The sequence below is a fragment of the Lytechinus variegatus genome, chromosome 3 (assembly GCF_018143015.1).
Source record: "Lytechinus variegatus isolate NC3 chromosome 3, Lvar_3.0, whole genome shotgun sequence".
Lineage (NCBI taxonomy): Eukaryota > Metazoa > Echinodermata > Echinoidea > Temnopleuroida > Toxopneustidae > Lytechinus > Lytechinus variegatus.
In genome coordinates this window covers 32022411-32041462 of record NC_054742.1, presented here as the reverse complement: position 1 = coordinate 32041462, position 19052 = coordinate 32022411, and the positions used below count along the sequence as shown (strand labels likewise).

The window sequence follows — 19052 nt, the reverse complement described above, 5'->3', positions numbered from 1 at the left end:
AAAAAATTAGCAATTAATGTAAAAAATAATGATTTTTGTCATATCATGATTTGTTTTTCTTTGTAAACGTTATACAGCAAGGTTGAAGATTTTCAAAAATTTCAGCACTATGTATATTCAATCTCTCATTATATTCATAAACCTCCATGGTGTTCACAATCGGGTATCATCACCTTTATAGTAGTTTTATTTTTAAATCTTTTGTTCGTTATTGTCGTTAAGTTAGGTTTTTTCATCGTGGTCACTAGAGTTTTCATGTTTGTGAAATTAATAAAATATTCTTCAATACAACGAAAATTAAACAAGATGCTCAAGTATGATTATTGATGTATTGTATGTATATGTATGTCTTATTGACGATTGTTTAACCTACATTAAACATTAGCTGGGAAAAATCAAGCAAGGTTAAAAAGACACGTAACAACTAAGAAGGATTATTCCCCTTAAAATGGTAAATCTAGTAATGTTATCAAGGGATAACGGCCGACTACTGAATTACGAGCAGAGCATTACTGACAGGTAATAAGAGACATAGCTTGAAAGTTCGGCAGCCAAAAATGAATTCGAAGATATTGATAACAGGCAGGGTATTTTAGAAGTTGGCAGCCATAGTCATATTTAAATCCAAAGCAGGTGTTATTGCTGCGCTCTGACAATTTCAGCTCCAGGGCGAGGATTATGTCGTATCAATCTTCCATTCCTAACTTTAGCCGAAAACTATATGAGAATCATTATAACCCTTTTCCAAGTTCTTTGCCCAACTACAAGGTGTCTCAAAAGGTAAACCTGCATTTTCGGGAAAATATCAATATAACTTAATACATTCCAAGATATTAAAATCTTCTTTTTTGTGTGTATTATATATATATATATATATATATATATATATATATATATCCATGAAGGGTACAATGACTGGCTTTGGTGAATATCGACTATGGTATATGCATCTTTAAACAAGAACATGTTTGGATATTTTCTGAAATTTTATTGATACATACTGTATGTATGAAACTTTTCAACAGAATTGAATGGATATATAGAATTTCATGCGTGCGTGTTGTAAACAGCTAATGGTTTATTCAACTGTTTACCAACATTTCAAATAGGAGCCCATATTTCGTTTCGTTTCGGGTTCAGATTTCTCGAAATAGCATTTTCTGCATGTTCACGGATATCAAAGACGTAACAGACTGGGACACCTATTATTGATTTAAACTTTTTTTAACATATGGTTTATAGGTTTATTGAATAAAAATGTCTCTTGCTGTCTCCATCAAAAACTGTGATTTCCTTTTGGTATATTTCTTTCCTTGGAGGAACATTTATTGGACTTAAAGCTCACATGATAAAAATAATACCGAAGGAGTGAGCTAAAAACTTTGATTAATGTGACTATTTATGTCTCGAAAAAATATCAGGGCAGAATTTTATTAAATAACAGATTTTTATTACATTTATTCGGATAAGGAATCATGATAATGGGACATGATTGTTGAACAATTATTTTTTTTTTAAATTAAGTTTAGATTAAGTTGCACCGTAGGATATTCGGCGTCATGATTTGATGATTTTGTATGACGAATTGTCATCTACCTATCTCTCCTGTGCAAATCTGCAGGGTATTTTTTTTTGCGGTCTTTTCATTCCGCCATGCACACTGAAATCTGGAATGAATGCGCAAAATCAATCTAATGAATGGCAATGGAATGAATTTGGAGGTAAACAAAATGAATTACTAAATTCAAAGCTCAGCATCCTCAAAATGAGATCCAATAAATACTGGAAAAATTTCAATCCAACCCTAAATCCATGATGTTATGAGTCAGAGTTTGTTCCAAATCTTTCCCATAAGTCACAAATTGTGCAGATGTGGTGCAATTACGAACCATAATTTTTTTTTTAAACGAGTTAATGATTGTTGTTTACACATTTAATTCCCCCTATAATTTTGATACAACCCTTTTTGTTCATTCATGGTCATCCGTATTTTTTTGTTTTTATTTTAATTTTTCCATTTCGAATAATTTCATTCCCCACCCAAGTTGTAACTGTTAATAATTCCAGGATAATGCTACAAGAGGCGTTAATCCTTCAAAGAGAAACATTACCAAATGATAAATTCAAACGTTGCCTTCCAGTTAGATTCATTTTTCATTCCTTTATTGTTTTGATGTTGATTTCCTTGTTTTCTTTATCTTGTACTGCAGGGTAGGCCTGTTCAGTTATGCAAGACTGATTTCCAAAGGCGCCTTCATGATACCAATACCGACGAATGATGATTTTGATGATGATTATGATAGATATGATAATGATAATAATGATGATAATATTGCGATAATTTCTAATGTAGCGCTTATCACGTTATTTGTGTCCCGCCAGCTTAAAACCGACAATAAGTCTCAGATTTTTTTTTTATATTGACAAGTTTTTCAACAAGCGCTCTTTAGATATATAGATAGGCCTATTTCATATTGTGCATTATTAAGACACACAAAATAAAAAAGAAGGAAATAAATGACGAAAGTGATATTGCCTTTAAACTAGTGATATTGCCTTTAAAATAGTAAGTGGTCAAGCTTAAAATTGTCAATCAGAGGACATCTATTATGAACATATCAATAAGTCACTGTTTCTTTTATGAAACTGGCGGGGAAAGTGTCTTCATATCTACTAAAGATTATTTATCTTGTTTTAGCTTATTGGTTATTAAAAAAGTTGAGTTTAATTCTAACGGATACAGCTTTATTTACCGCTCATTTTATTCTGAATTCGTTGAAAGTAATTTATTATTCCATAAAAGGAAAATGGTAGAGTAATAATCCTAAACAATTATAAATGTTTTATTGTTATTGTGATCCTCTTCCTCCTGCTCTTCCTCCTCCTTCGCTTTCTACTTCTTCTTCTACTACTACTATCACTACTACTACTACTACTACTACTACTACTACTACTACTACTACTACTACTACTACTATTACTACTCCTATTTCTTCTTTTTAATACTATCATTGCTATCATCATTGTCAATATGGTAATTTATGTTATCATTATCATGATCATTATTATCAATATAATTATGATAATTGTTACTAATCGTATCATTACTATAATCAAATACATGATTATTATTATAATGATCATTGCCATTGTTAATATTATTTTAGTCATCGTTAGTTGGAGTCATCTCCTGAATCCTCAAACAATAAGAGTATTTCGAATATACGAATCAGTTTTTTTTTTCTTAAACTGATTCGTTCATGATGAAGTAAACATGTAAATACATTTGGGCTGTCGCAAATTTCAAGAGGTGGGGATGAACATTCCTCCAAAAATTACAATTAGATTGTATTTTCTACAATTTTTAAAACAAATTTGATTTAAAAAAGTTATGAAAGCATGATTTATAATATGGAACCTCCTGAAGCAAAGCGAACTATATTCGTTCCCTCGTTTCTAAGCGACCCCAATCTTTTAAATCATATTTATGACTCGTAATAGTTATACATGTATTTCGAATAAAAGAAAGGATACCAAAACACCCATGATAACCCACCTAACATTTCGTTTGCTTGATCTCATGCTACCAATATGACAAGGTTGGCTCATGGCTATTAGATGGACATTTTTTAGATAATTCTAATCAATTCGATACGAAACTGCATCCTTTCTACTCCTCAAACAAGACATAAAACGTCTAACATGACACATTTACTCGTCAATGTTCCCTCGGATCTAATTTTGACACCTCTGAACTGGGATCGATTTGTAATTGGATTGAAAAGGGAGATGTGTAAATCATAATTGTGGTAGGTGACGGTAGACAGGAGAAAGAAGTAGAGGGAAAGGTGATTTCTCATCGAAACCTTATCAGGGTACCTTAATAGGGTAGCAGTGTGAAGTAGAATACCGTCACTGCGTCGTTCCCGACTCTTTAGGCAAGAGGAATGACCGTGGGCTACAAACAATCGAAAGACTCCACTACCAACCATCATTCCCCCTCTTCGTCATCCAGCCCGGCGACCGCCTGACAAATTCGAAACCGTGAGCATGTCATTTTACCACCATCGCAAAAAGGCAAGAGCTGCTAGGAATCACGACATGACGGCGGGGCTGGTGTCGGATTTACATCCGTGCTTCATTCTGGCTGAGTGGAGTGCGTGATCCTGCATAACATCGTGGATCGATCACCTCCTCGTACGATCGATTTGTTGACGTAGTCTCTTCCGTGTTAAAGCATTAAATTTACTTTGCTCCATTCTATCCTCTTAACTGATTCTTCCCCCTATCTTCTTTCTTTCTATTTCTTCCTTCTCCTTTATCTGTCATCCCATACCCCCTCTCTTTGTAGCACATACTCTTTAGCTCCCTATAACTTTTCCACTGTCATCATTCACTCTTTGTGTTCCGCCATTAGCTCGTATAATACCACAACACCTTTCCTCTTTGAAATATTAAGTTCTGTATTTTATACGTCTCTCTGAATATTTCTGAGGTCACGTTCTTATTCCTCATCAGAAAGAAAAGTATATTAAGATGAAATAGAAACAAACAATAGTTTATTCATATACATGTATTATGTAATTTCATGATGTCATATTCAGAAGTTTTCATTATTATTCAAGCAATGCTGGCAATCCGGGGCGATTGTGAATAACAGAGTGTGACAGATTGTGTGATGCACATTTAGATATACAATATTAAATAAATATTCATTATTCATTACAATCATAGGCCTACCTAATTATTTGATATGCATAAATTTAAAAAGAGCATGAATCAAAATGTCCAAAACACTAGTAATTATCACGTTTAACATGCGGGTAACGGCGATAACAATGCCTTCTGAAATATATGGGATGCTATAAACAAGTTGCATAAATTTTGTCATTTTTTATTGATACCAGGATGGTTGTATTATAACAAACCCACGTGTCTGTTTGATTATTCAGCACTGTTGCTATTTCAAAACAACAAAAATGCAATACATGTAGAGAACAAATTGATCCTCACAATACGGAATGTTACAATTTGCGTGTAGAAGGAAACAAGTTTACACTGATTTTCTACCAAATGAGTATACGTTACACATGAGCAATATATACGGAACTCATCATAATTTCACACTTATTACCATATTACAGGACCCATGGGTTTCCAATATAATAATAACGTCAAGATTAATGTAATTTTCCCACTCATCACCTGGAATCTAAAGCTCACACGACCATGATATACAGGTAAGGAATATAGGGATTCGTATTTTGCTTACAATCAATTTATCTCGTGTAAACCCTCTCTCGAGAGAGAAATCCACCAAGATGTAGCCAGATTGATGATTTGTTGTATGAAATAGATATATACATTTATAGACATTTTCTCCAGTATGTCCATTTGTTCGTTACATCATGGAAGAATAATGTGTAATGCGGTACAACTTCAGTGTGCGATTATATAAGATCAAATGATGAATGATGTTAAACTATGCATGCCAATTTATCAGCTATCACTTCAAAGTTTTCATCGAAAACAAAGCCTTTTGCACTACTTATAAAAAGGCCTATACTTTTCTTTAAAAAAATAATTTGAACACAATCAGTATTGTATTCTTCTCTGTGCTTGGTATTTTTAAGTTAAGTATAAAAAAGAACCACAAGCTATTTTTATATATGGCATTGCTTATAATTGATCAAGATCGAGAATACTTTGGAACGGCTTATGTCGAAAGGGTGGGTGCTGTCGCGTTAGGGTGCGTCAACGCGAACGCGAAGATTCGTCCAAAGCCCCCCCGGTTTGGCCGAAAGGGTGCGTTGGGAGCGCCACGTCGCGTCGCGTTCACTGGAACGCGCCCTTTCGTTCAAAGCCCCCCCCCCGGTTTGGACGAAAGGGTGTGTTTAATAATAATGAATAAATAAATACAAATATTTATAAGAAAGCTGAATATAAGGTATTTTGTCAAACATTGCCAATTTGCACGTAAAATAGTGGATTTTCAATCATTTAAAGCATTGACAATTTGAGGAAAAGAAAGAAAAGTTCAACTAAGAATAATAATGATAATAATAATAATGATAATAATGATAATAAAATCAGATACCCACCCTTGCAATAAGCCACTTGGCGCCAATTTTTCACTCCAAATTCATTTCCATAAATTCACTCTTTGGGGTGAAAATTATTATTATTATCATTATTATAATTATTATTATAATTATTGTTATTATTTTTATTATTATAAGTATTATTATTATACACACGCACATATTATTATTATTATCATTATTATTATTATACACACAACACGCACACATACACAACAGATACATTTCACAAAATATACTGAGGCAGGGTCTCAAGTGTAAAATATAGTAAGGTAGGGTCTGAAGAGTTAAACGTTGTGAATGCTGACCCGACATCAATTTTGGCCTTGCCCTTCCAGGACACATCTGCCGTAAGTTTTATAATTTGGGGGACACCAAATATCTCCAGGTATACGAATGTTTTCCTTTGTAATAAATACACACCTGCAAAGTATAAAATTGAAGGTAAGTTACTTTTTTATTTGAAAGAACCTTGAAATCAGTCATAATTTTTACATGTATCAATATTACACCATAAAACATTTCCACCGAAAATCCTCATGCAGCATGCCGTCATTGTTTTTTTTTTACCTTAAAAAGAATGTTTGTGCCATATGATGATTTATGTTCCTATGCAAATTTCACATATCACTTGTCTTTTTTGTTTGTTCAGCTTTCTTATAAATATTTGTATTTATTTATTCACTATTATTAAACACACCCTTTCGTCCAAACCGGGGGGGGGGCTTTGGACGAAAGGGCGCGTTCCAGTGAACGCGACGAGACGTGGCGCTCCCAACGCACCCTTTCGGCCAAACCGGGGGGGGGGGGGCTTTGGACGAATCTTCGCGTTCGCGTTGACGCACCCTAACGCGACAGCACCCACCCTTTCGAAATAAGCCCTTTGGAACAACCGTTTATGCACTCAATAGCGTATATACAGTGCGTATCAAAAAAAGTTTACACTTTGATAAAGCCCTGGTAATTAAAAAAAATATGCAATATGTGGGTAATTTTTTTAAATATAATCTTAGGTTTGGGTCTCATCTATCCAATGAAAGTAAAAGTTTTGACAGAATGTTACAATTGAGTGAGCACTGTCCATTTTGTGAAGCTCGCGAAATGCTCGTTTTCACGCTGTGTCAAGGGGAAAGGGTTAAATCAAATTTACCCTGCGAAACATTTCTCATACCTTGCACTTTTAGTCAATTGAAATAAAACAGATACATTCAAACATTTTGTAACAATTTTGACACCCAAATTGAAATTTCAACACTTAGTAAGCACAACCTCTACCCTTTTTGGCCAGCTGGATCTGAGGACATAACTAAATCTGAACAAAATTTTATATCAGACATCTCCAGCATTTTTTCACTAAGTCTTTGTTATTTAAAGCGGGTTTACATTTCATTTCTTATTGAATACCTGTTTCCACTAGCGTACCTACGGGGGGGGCAGTCTGCCCCCCACTGACAAGCCACAACCCATGCAAAGGACGTATCCCTGCCCCCCCCCCCCTCCCCTGACGAGTTTGAATACCTTTTTTTTTCTTGTCATTTTTTCTCTCTGGTACGAAATCATTTATTTCTGATTGAAGACCTTTTTTTTGCTTGTAAATTTTTTTGGCGGACGGTTTTGCCCCCCCCCCCCTGTGGAATATCCTATGTACGCCACTGCTTGTTTCTCCACACCTTTACCAAGCTTGACAATGATTAACAAAATGAAAATGAAGCCTAAGCCATTTCATGTAAATCACAGCTCAGTGTAAAGAAAATATCATCACGATGGCCTCGATGTGTGGGGGAGTATAGGGTGGGGCGCAATGCACTCTTCGAAGTGTTTTGGGCAAGGAAACAAGTTAAAAAGGTAAAAGATATCTTAAAATCAATTTTACTATATAGCTAAATCCAATGTGTTCTTCATGATTAGAGTCTACTTTTATTCGCATAACTATTTCAAAGTTCTGCGCAAATCATTTTTCACTAACTTTTCAATAGTAAGTGGTGCTCACTCAAGCGGAAATATTTTTTGACAATTATATCGTCATTTGCTTGAATGGATCTGTACCAATGTTAAAATGTGGATAAATCTTCAGGATATTACAAATGTATAATTTTACAGGATTTTATCTAAGTGTAAAATTATTTTGATACACTCTGTATATCTTTGCTAATTGATATGGTGTATTTACTCACCCAAATTGCACAATATTAAAGTATGTAAATGTAGATGTTAAAATACAATTTGCTCGAAAAATACATTCCATTGACAAATTTTATTAAACTTCATGGATTTCACAAAGCCACAATTAAAGCCATGTTTACACCAAAACTAATTCTCCCGAATAAATTCGGACAGATTCTGCTCGAATTATGGCCCGATTTCAATGGATTCGAATAAAGCCGTATGTCCACAGGAATAGTGGCAACAATCGAGCCAAAGGTGGCCAGAATCGAGCCGAATGTGACCCGAATGCTCCGATTATAACCGAATGACGACGGAATGACCAGAATTGGAACGAACAGTTGTGTCCGTATACAGTCAAAATGTGATAAAGAGTTACATATATAGGAGAGGTCAACGATAGACAAATATTATAATGTTTGTTCTAATTTCAAGATTTTTGGGGTAAATCCCCCGGAAGTACATACCACTACGCAAGTTATTCACTAGATTGCATGAATAATCCCATATTATCAAAATATGAAATAAAGTATGATGTGGTGGATGAAATGTTGAAAGAAAATTAGGCTACATAGCCAATCACTTAATTTCTAAGACAAACGCCCTTATTGTTCTTTAGAAAAATAAAACAGCTGAAAAGGTACGCTAAATATTCAAGGAATCTAAATTTTTGCAAACAGATAAATGGTTAAAATTGAATGGTGACCACAGTACGATTCTGTAAGATTGACCTGTTCGATGATACTCGACTGTATTTCACACAGGTCTATTGAACCACTCTAAAAGATTTGAAAGAGCTTTGATAACACTTAATGATTCACCAAAACACAATCTATCAAATTATCACTAAGGCACTGGTGTACAGATGGGGGCCTTTTTCACAACCAAGATAAAAAAAAAGAGAGGGAAAAGGGAAGAAAATGAAAGAGAGAATGGTGAACTATATTTTTTCTTAATATTATATGTCCAACACTATGAACAAATTTTATTTTGGTAATAAAAGTGTCAACATTTTTGCTCGCTCGCAATTTTTTAGTAGTTTTAAGCGATTAAACAAATTGAGTGCTTGGAGGACCCTAATTTTTTTTATGTCATTGCGCGACTATACTTACTTCCTATTTTAATCTATTTTTTACACCAAATTTTAAGTGATGAGTGCTGAAACATTCCAGTGAAATTATTTTATCAACCTCAATCTGTTATAATGCATTGTAGGAATATGTAAAATGACAGGGAAGGTGGAAATAGTAATGCAAGTATTAACCACCTTAACATTATTAACGCTTTTTGTCAACCAAAGCAAATAGTAAAGTTGAAATACTTCATCAGAAAAACACACATAAATATAAACATTTCGTAAATGTTGCAATGTTTGTCTCATAAATAATTTTTGAAATGTAAGTTGTTACCTTCTTCTATTAGATAGAACACTGGTCTTTCTTTTTTTATTATTTATTTTTTTATAAGTACCTTTTCTGTGAATTATTTGCTTAAAAGAAATACGTTAATTTCAATGCAATTTTTAAAACCGTATATTCAGACGAATTTGAATAGATTTTGTTCATGTACCAGCTCTTGCGTTGTTTTATCAAAATACGTTCGGCTTATTTTCTAAGAGCAGTATAGAATAACAAAACAAAAGAATATCCACAATTACAATATTACTTTATCCAGATAAATCCAGAAATTACACCGAATCTATGATAGATTTATGGGGACAAGAAAATCTAAACCAAATATAAGGAATTCGAAAAAAATCTTTCTTTCCAACTGGGGTTTCCCCTGAACGGGATTAGGATTTAAGTAGTATATCACTGATCTTAGTGCGGTGCATGAATATGGAATTAAAACCTACACACGCATGGTATATACAAGGGAGCGTAGGGTCGCAAAAGGCCAACGGAATTAAGAAAGATTCAACAGTGTGCATCTTTGAGAGAGAGGGGGAGGGGATAGAGTGTGTGTGTGTGTAAAACAAGCGTGCGCGCTTACGCAGGCAAAGTTATGCTGTATGTCTGTGTCAGTTTTGCTAATCTAAATCGTGTAAGCACATCTGTCGCCCTATAGATTAGCCAAATGACCACCTGTGTGTCTGTTCTTGGTGTGGCACGTGTGCGTGGAGAAGTGTGCGTGGGAGGGTGGATGCGTGCCTCTGAGAGAAATTTACTGAGAGCATGCGTGTGTATTAGTTACCCGATAACAAGTTATGCAGTTGTGTCCGTCTGTCTGTAGTTTTCTTTTAAAGTGGTTTAGACATGACTAGCAGGGTCACTGGTGTAGGAAGACGTAATCAAAACGACATCCTACTTCATGCCTTGATATGTATGCGCCACTAGCGTACCTACGGGGGGGGCAGTCTGCTCCCCCCTGACGAGTCACAACCCATGCAAAGGACGCATCCGTGCCCCCTGACGAGCTTGAAGATCTTTTTGCCCTCCCCCCCTGACGAGCTTGAATACCTAATACCCGAAATCCTTTATTTTTTATTGGAGACCTTTTTTTTTTGCTTGTCAAAGTTTTTCGGGGGACGGGTTTGCCCGCCCCTCCCTGTGGAAAATCCTAGGTACGCACTGGAATGCGCTAATAAATTTTGTGTTGTATGTTTGTATGTATATATGTGAGAGGGAGTGCTTGTAATGGCTACTGTTGGGTCAACCTTCTTACATTTACCCATCAACAAGGGACGTCCCCGGTCAAGATAACCATGTCAATCAAAACCTCATCTTATTTCAATCCGTTCTCCCACTCTAGTTTTGTGCAGAGATAGGAAGCGTAACCAGTTAGCGAACTATCCTTTAGCTTTTTCCGAAAATGAATATGTTGAGTGTAGGGGACCGTAGACACACGTCTCCACTTTGATGAGTACCCAAGTGCGCACTTAGAAGTGCGTTTAGGTGTGTGTGTTTTAATAAGTCAACTCAATTGGATGATGCTTCTTGGTTAGTATAATTTATTGCAAAGATAACATAATACAATTGAAAATCTTACTTTATCTGTAGTTGGCATTTTAGTGATCATTCACTCTCCAACATGTTCAAACTATAGTCCAAGTCGTAATAGAGACGAGTAAACAGTTTGGTAAATGTTTTCTTCGCACTACTGCTTCAATATTCGAAAAGTACACCATTTATTTCAAGAAATAAATTAACAAACCAACACAGCATAATTTCCAAACATAATAAATAACATTATAATAGATATTTCAAAAAGGGTAAATATTTCTAAACATTTAAATGATAACAGGACGGATCGATAAGAATATAGGAACAAGACAGAAATTGAATGATTCAACGTATGCCTATGATTGTTCACTAAAACGAATTCGATAAAACAGAAGGAAGATTGAGGTGGAATAAAATAATGAAGTACATTAATCAAATAAAATACATGTTACTATTAAGCACGGGCAGGGGACAAACTTGTCACATTATTTTGTTGATGCTTAAAATCCTAAAAAATCTTTCTCAGACACATGCCCCTCGCAACTGATGTCAATTAGGATCTTAGCTATGGAAAAAAATATTGTTTCTACCATACACACACCTTTCTTTCGTTAAGAGTCTAAAAGGAAGCATACCGTTACATAAAAAAAGAAACTTTGTTCACCATACTCTCAATCACATCTATTTATTATAAGGGACAAACCTAGAATTAGATTAGAAGTTTTAGCATTAGAAATACAATTCAGAAGAAATCTTATTGAGGAAAAATAGGTTCATAACTATATTTGCTTCTGAATGTAATATTGATGTTAATGTCTAGGGGTTCTAGACTGCTTTCACATTTTCTAACATTGTTTTGCTTCATACAGTATGAATCATACTCAGACCTTTGTATTAATGTTCATCCCCTAAAGGTACATTTCCGATTTTTTTGTTTGTCCAAAATAAGTAATGATAGTCAGAAATGCGTGCATATTGCACTAATGAATATACATTACACAGCTAAAGTGTTACCTAGTCACATTTAACTAACAATTTTCTTTTCGCAAGAATTTTTTCAACTTCACTCGAATAATTATGCTAATGTTCCAATCCAATTTATTTTTTAAAATATATTATTATTTGCATTCAACATAAAACACATATATTCAAACTTTTACTCCTTCATATCATATTGATGAATTCAAATTTTGTGTTAAATGCACTGTAATTAGCATACTCTAAAACGCACATATATGATTTTGATATATATATTTCAAATGTACATCTTTATTATCAGTATTTACTGATAATGTAATTGAGTATATACATTATAATCTTATAAATATACAATGTTTCATTGTCAAATATTATCAATGAAATAATATTAATGCAAACTGTAAAAATATCATTCTTCTTTCACACAATAATTCTGAAATTATCTGTGAAAAAAAAAAATGCTTAAAACATACGAGGGTTTGATCGTTTCACTCCTGATATAGTATAAAATAATATAATATTAATTCGTGTAATGTTCCTTATTGTTGTACAGGGAGGATATTCAAAATCATGAAAGTGAAGATTTACAGGGAGGATATTCAAAATCATGAAAGTGAAGTTTATTATCCAGTTGTCATGTATATAAAGGAAAAATAGGAAGGGGAGGGGTAATGTTAATACGTCATTTTAACTCTCTCCCCCCAAAAAGGAATCTGATTAAAGGAATAAACAAGGAAATCGGAATTCGTTCAAATATGGAGACGGTGAAATTCCATTGAATAGACATGTGTTTCCAAAAGGGTGACTGACATTTGGGTTTATATAAACGTTGCATAACATTATCATGGAGAGGGGGTGAAAATTTCAAACATAGCAATAATGTTGCTATGACAATTATTTGAATAAATCGCTGCATATGGAATTATGGGGGTAAGGTCAAAGCATTTTAACATAATGATGGGTCAACGTTATCAAGACGATGGAACGTTAGAACTTGACATTTTTTTTTCTGCCGGTTGTTTGATATTTGCTATCTAGCTGCATCCAAACACGTTATACCAACTTAAGACTAACATTATAGAGATACATGTATATATTTCCCTACATCATGTACATGGTATACAAACTAAAAATGCAACGTAAAACAACAGAACAAGGTTAGAAAAGACTAGATTCTAAGTTAATGACAATTAAAAGCTTGAGGTTGGTCCATAATAATTACTGCATGTTTACTTCATATGAAATGAAATGCAAACAGAATAAACAATTACGCTTAACCTCATTGTTGGGCTTAACATAATGGCACAAGATTGCATAATTTTCAATAAACGTTTCTGTTTCTTATTACATATTATTTACGCTTTGAAGTTACTCTTTTTAAAGTCGTGTTTAATGGTGAATCTTCAAATAATCAACCCGCGGAATAAAAAAGAATTATTCTCCTCTATTCAACAATTTAATCACGTCTAATTAAGCATCCCAGGTCAGCGGTTTGCCAAGTCTTTCGATCTCGTCGAGCATAAAATCAATGTCGGATTTGGTTGATGCTGTGTTGTTCACGATCATTCTGAAGAAATTGACCTTACTGCCAAGAGGCTGGTAGCCCACCATTACCGTACCTTTATTCATCATCATTGCTTTGATCTCGGGAGCAACCTTTCAAATAAAAAACAAATGTCTGAATACTTATGAAACAAAACAAAAACAAACATGCCAATGCTTAAGATCTTGTTGAAGGATGAATAATTAAAATGAAGGATTAACAGATTTCGTTCGAGTTTGAAAAGAAAATTAATTCCCTTTCATGAAATACTAGAATAACCGCTCAAGGATTCCCTTGAACGATACTAGCTTGTTCATAAACATGTAGGTCTACTTATTGGAATTATAATCTGTTTAAAATAGTTTCGAGCATGACATAGACGTTGATTTTATATACAGAAAGGAAAGATGAAGATGGAGATAGAAGATTTACAGGTCAAAAGCAATAAAAGTTAGTCTGATTATAAGCATATATGGCTTACATCTCCCATTATTGTATGCATATAATGTACCCCACCTCACAATAAATATTCATGAGAGTAAATACATGTATGTTTTCACGCAATATGCATGTCTAATTAAAGGGAAATAAAGGAAGAATGAAAGAAAAAATGAAAAAGGCTAAGTGAAAAGCTGGAACGGAAATTGCATGAAAAGGAAGAGGAAAAGAGCAACTGATGAAAACGACCGGGCAGTAGAGGATCAAATACGGGGGAAGAAACAAAAACGAGAAGAAATCAAAGAAGAAAGCTCTAATGAGCAATAAATAGCCTATTTCGGACTTGCCGGGACTTCACCCCTAGATTCCACGCACTCATTTTTTGTGAGGATCTGTCCTCGCAACGCTCGACCCAATCATTTCAAAGATTTGCTGTGAGGTATTCGTATAAAGTCTATCAAGTCTATCAGTCTATCAAGTCCAGATTTGCTTGCTACACGTACAAAACGGTCACATTCTAAAAAAGGATAAAACTTCGAGAGCTTCTGGAGGTTCCGCCTGGATCCCCCTGAAAGAGCACTGCCTACAAAGTCGCCAAAGCGTCTGTAAGTAACCTGCAAAGGGCTCTCTGAGGAGGCCCCTGTGTGGCCTCGGTCTGCATTAAGATTTACGCTATAGCAATATGTTGTATAAAATCCTATACTCGTTGGAAGTTTGGTTAATAATGGTGGCCATTTCTTGAAATGGCTGAAGCTCTAGACCCCCTAAACACTCTCCACGGATGCCATTCGCACAGGGCCTTGTGCTAACGCACGTCTGGTTTTGTGCAACGCGCACAATAAAAAAAAATCCGTTCACGCCATACTCACCGCTCAGCTCGCGGATCAGACTCACCTCGCGAGTCAGCCTCGGCTCGCGGGGTCTTCTTTCCTCGCGTTCACATTTAGCCCCATCGCGTGGAGCAGACTTGCCTCGTGGGCCTGCTCTGCCGATTACCCACAATCCTCCGCGATAAATATGTAAACAAACTCTGGCGCGCTTGCCTTAAAAGTTAACCAAGACTGACAATTGCATAAAATCGAGTGTACTCTGGACGGACTGCGTCCGTAGAAAAAAAAACTCGAATAAACCGCACGAGATACAACGAAAGTCCGCAATCAATTGCCGGGTTAGACTCGACTTTCTGTCCACACTGAAAAATATTCCCCCAGCTCGCTGGTTTGATCCTACCTTTTTTTCTGGGGCATAAAAGGCGAGACAGACTCGCCTCGCGGGGTGATAATTTCCGTTAATATTTGGGGAAAAAAGACGACTGGGGTCGCGAGCTGGGGTTAAGAACGCGGTAAATGACAATGAAGTTTTCTCCCCCCCTCTTCGACAACCAGCATCTGCAGCGACCTAAGTCAGGTTGACTGGTCCACCATGCTACTTTTAATTTATATCCCAAACTTTGATAACCATCGAATAATCACCTTGTGAAGTTTGAGCTGCTTTTCTTGGCAGTTTTCCATTTCACGTAGACTAGGTGGGTAATACCAAAAGCATACGTTGGTTAGCTCCGGCTATAATAAACGACAAGATATAGATGGATAATTGTCTTGAGTCTAATTAATGTACATATTTCCCATCTTTGTGACTGATGTATATCTAGAGCCTTGGTATAGATGACACCTATTACGTATCAGAAATAATAAACTTATGATGGTTTCATTTACTTTTATTGTTCATATCATGAAAATGTAAGATGTGTTGTCAAGGTATCTATAAACTTTTTCTGCAAGAGGACCCGATAGTCATGATAGTACAAAAGAAGTATACATTGATTGAACTTCACAACTTCGCAACTGGCTAAGATGGTTCAGGCTCCACAAGCCTTTAAACCGAAAATAACGTAAAATCATTGATTTCCAATTTAATAACACGCAGTCCTCCATGTTCACGTCTTACATTGCAATTATAAAGTCATCAACCAGTAGGTTTGACCCCAAACCTTTTTTACCTTGTCGTATACCAACTCGAATCCTTCCCTCGCCTTTATCTTGTCCACGAGATACCTATTGAAATCGGTGAGAAACAAAAAGTGACACATTTTGGTCCACTGTTACATCGTGAATGATAGAGGGATTAAATAACAAGAATTACGTATTTCTCAATTTATGATAGATTTATATCCCTCTAATGAATATTCATGAGTAGGCCTATTCTTAATAAACGAGTAGTATGGCGATAATGATGAGTATTCTAGATAAATGATTCGTCTGGAATAATAACTATTTTCACTAATTGCCAGACCAACCTCGGATAAATAATTTCCACTATACTTTCTCAAAGCCTGGTATAATATACCGTAATTGAGTTAATGTCGCATTATCTAAGAATACGACAAGTTGTCCGGAAAAGATATACATGATGCAAAGATTTTCCATTCTTTTAAAAGTAAAAAAAAATGTATAGGTTATTGTGTAAATTCATTCAATGATATTTTGTTTAGTGTTTGAGTGAACAAGTTCCTGAAAGCTCTTCATCCCATATTTAACACACTAAGAAATAGTGGTTAAATTTTAATCCTAAGGGTTGGTACAACAGCAGCATCCCCAAAGGGTGTAAATAATGCAATTTTCTCATTTGTGCACCTTTAAGAGTATATTGAACATCCTACAGGGTACAGAAAGGAACCATGTAATAAGGACTCAATTTGAACATTTTTAATGTCAAGTATTATGCACCTTAAAGTTTCCAATTTCCAACTTTGCCCCGCGGAGTAAACGAGCATTTCTCGGTGCAAATAAATAAGGTTGGTACAAAATAAAATATTTATTGAGGGTTCCACAATATTTTAGTGTGAAGTGAAGAGATCTCAATAAATGTTCTTACGTTGCTACCAAAACATCCTAATTAGGTTTAACTTTCCTTAATACCAAAGATTTTTTTATGTTTACTGGTTTCTTAATTACTTCTGGATAAAATCAATTTCATACGTTAGATTACATCGTATGCCATCATATTAAATTGACAGTATATCGAACTATGGTTTTTCTTAAATAAGATTGGAACATCCCACTGTTTAATTTCAGGTAAATCTTTTCTCCATTTGCTAACCTACTTACTGGGCTAATTCGAAGAGTTTGTTGATTTGAACCTCGTAACCTCTTGTTCCCTGTAACAAGAAAACAAGATGAGACAGTTACATGTAATGTAGAAAACATATTTAAACTTCATAACTAATATCGACTTCCAAACTATGAATGTGGAAAAAAGCACCAAATATGAAAGAAACAACGCAATGAAGCAGTATCAAAATATTACTTTAGTCGAGACTTAATGTAAAACCCTGATCAAAGATTGCTGAATAATAATGAATAGTACGCTTATTTGGGATTTATCAAACTATCGTCAGAAACCTTTGTCTTAAACATGAACAGCAGCACCTGTTACTGATATAAGGAAGTTTGACACCGTCTTCATTACAAAGGATAAACTGGAAACCGATTCTGGAACCTGTTTTTTTTCTCAAAAAAAAAATACAAAATTATTCATTGGCTTTTGCGTAAAACGGATATTGCTTTATGAATATAAAGCATATCATGAACGAGAATTCACCGAAAAGGTTAGAATGGTATAATAAGGGATTTGTATGCATTTCAATGTTGACTGGCATTAAAAAAAAAGTTGGGGACACAATAGGTCATGTACCCCCTTGATAAATTTCTAGTTATAGTCATTAAAATATTTATTTTGCATCTCCCTATGTAAATAAAATTGCTCGTGCAAATTAATTAATGCCTAAATGCCCAGTTTTTAACTATTTTTCTACCAAAGATCTTCTCTACGATTCTGTAAATGGTCATATTGACCCCATGATCTTTAGCATGTCTCAAAGACGCTGAGGTTTCTTCTGACCTTTCTATGGCCTCTTACAATCATGTCACAGAGACGACTTATGGAGGTTTGCATTGACCCTCTATGGTCTCTAGCATGTCACAGAGTCGCTGATGGGGTTTGTATTGGCTACTCAAGGGTCTCTAGCATGTATCAGAGAAGTTGTAGATGTTTGTATTGACACCTCTATGGTCTCTACTCTGTGGCATGTCTCAGAGACGCTGTGGAGGTTTGTATTGACCCTATATCGTCTCTAGCATGTATCAGAGAAGTTGTAGATGTTTGTATTGACACCTCTATGGTCTCTACTCTGTGGCATGTCTCAGAGACGCTGTGGAGGTTTGTATTGACCCTATATCGTCTCTAGCATGTATCAGAGAAGTTGTGGATGTTTGTATTGACACCTCTATGGTCTCTACTCTCTAGCATGTCTCAGAGACGCTGTGAAGGTTTGTATTGACCCTATATCGTCTCTAGCATGTATCAGAGAAGTTGTGGATGTTTGTATTGACACCTCTATGGTCTCTACTCTGTGGCATGTCTCAGAGACGCTGTGGAGGTTTGTAGTGACCCTATATCGTCTCTAGCATGTATCAGAGAAGTTGTAGATGTTTGTATTGACACCTCTATGGTCTCTACTCTGTGGCATGTCTCAGAGACGCTGTGGAGGTTTGTATTGACCCTATATCGTCTCTAGCATGTATCAGAGAAGTTGTGGATGTTTGTATTGACACCTCTATGGTCTCTACTCTCTAGCATGTCTCAGAGACGCTGTGAAGGTTTGTATTGACCCTATATCGTCTCTAGCATGTATCAGAGAAGTTGTGGATGTTTGTATTGACACCTCTATGGTCTCTACTCTCTAGCATGTCTCAGAGACGCTGTGAAGGTTTGTATTGACCCTATATCGTCTCTAGCATGTATCAGAGAAGTTGTGGATGTTTGTATTGACACCTCTATGGTCTCTACTCTCTAGCATGTCTCAGAGACGCTGTGAAGGTTTGTATT

The 19052-nt window shown here is 35.3% G+C and overlaps 1 protein-coding gene across 2 annotated transcripts in view; it reads right to left on the bottom strand.

The window, feature by feature from the left end:
* Positions 1-10734: 10734 nt before the first annotated feature.
* The window catches only part of LOC121410783 (glutamate decarboxylase 1-like), a 60587-nt gene continuing 52269 nt past the window's right edge, over positions 10735-19052 (bottom strand). For both annotated transcript variants that reach the window (XM_041603092.1, XM_041603093.1), the window contains 4 exons: positions 17273-17322; positions 16165-16219; positions 15638-15727; positions 10735-13840 (listed from right to left, as the gene is read on the bottom strand). In XM_041603092.1, coding sequence (XP_041459026.1) covers positions 13655-13840; positions 15638-15727; positions 16165-16219; positions 17273-17322 — 381 coding nt within the window. In that variant the 3' untranslated portion in view covers positions 10735-13654. The remainder of the gene's footprint in view (positions 13841-15637; positions 15728-16164; positions 16220-17272; positions 17323-19052) is intronic.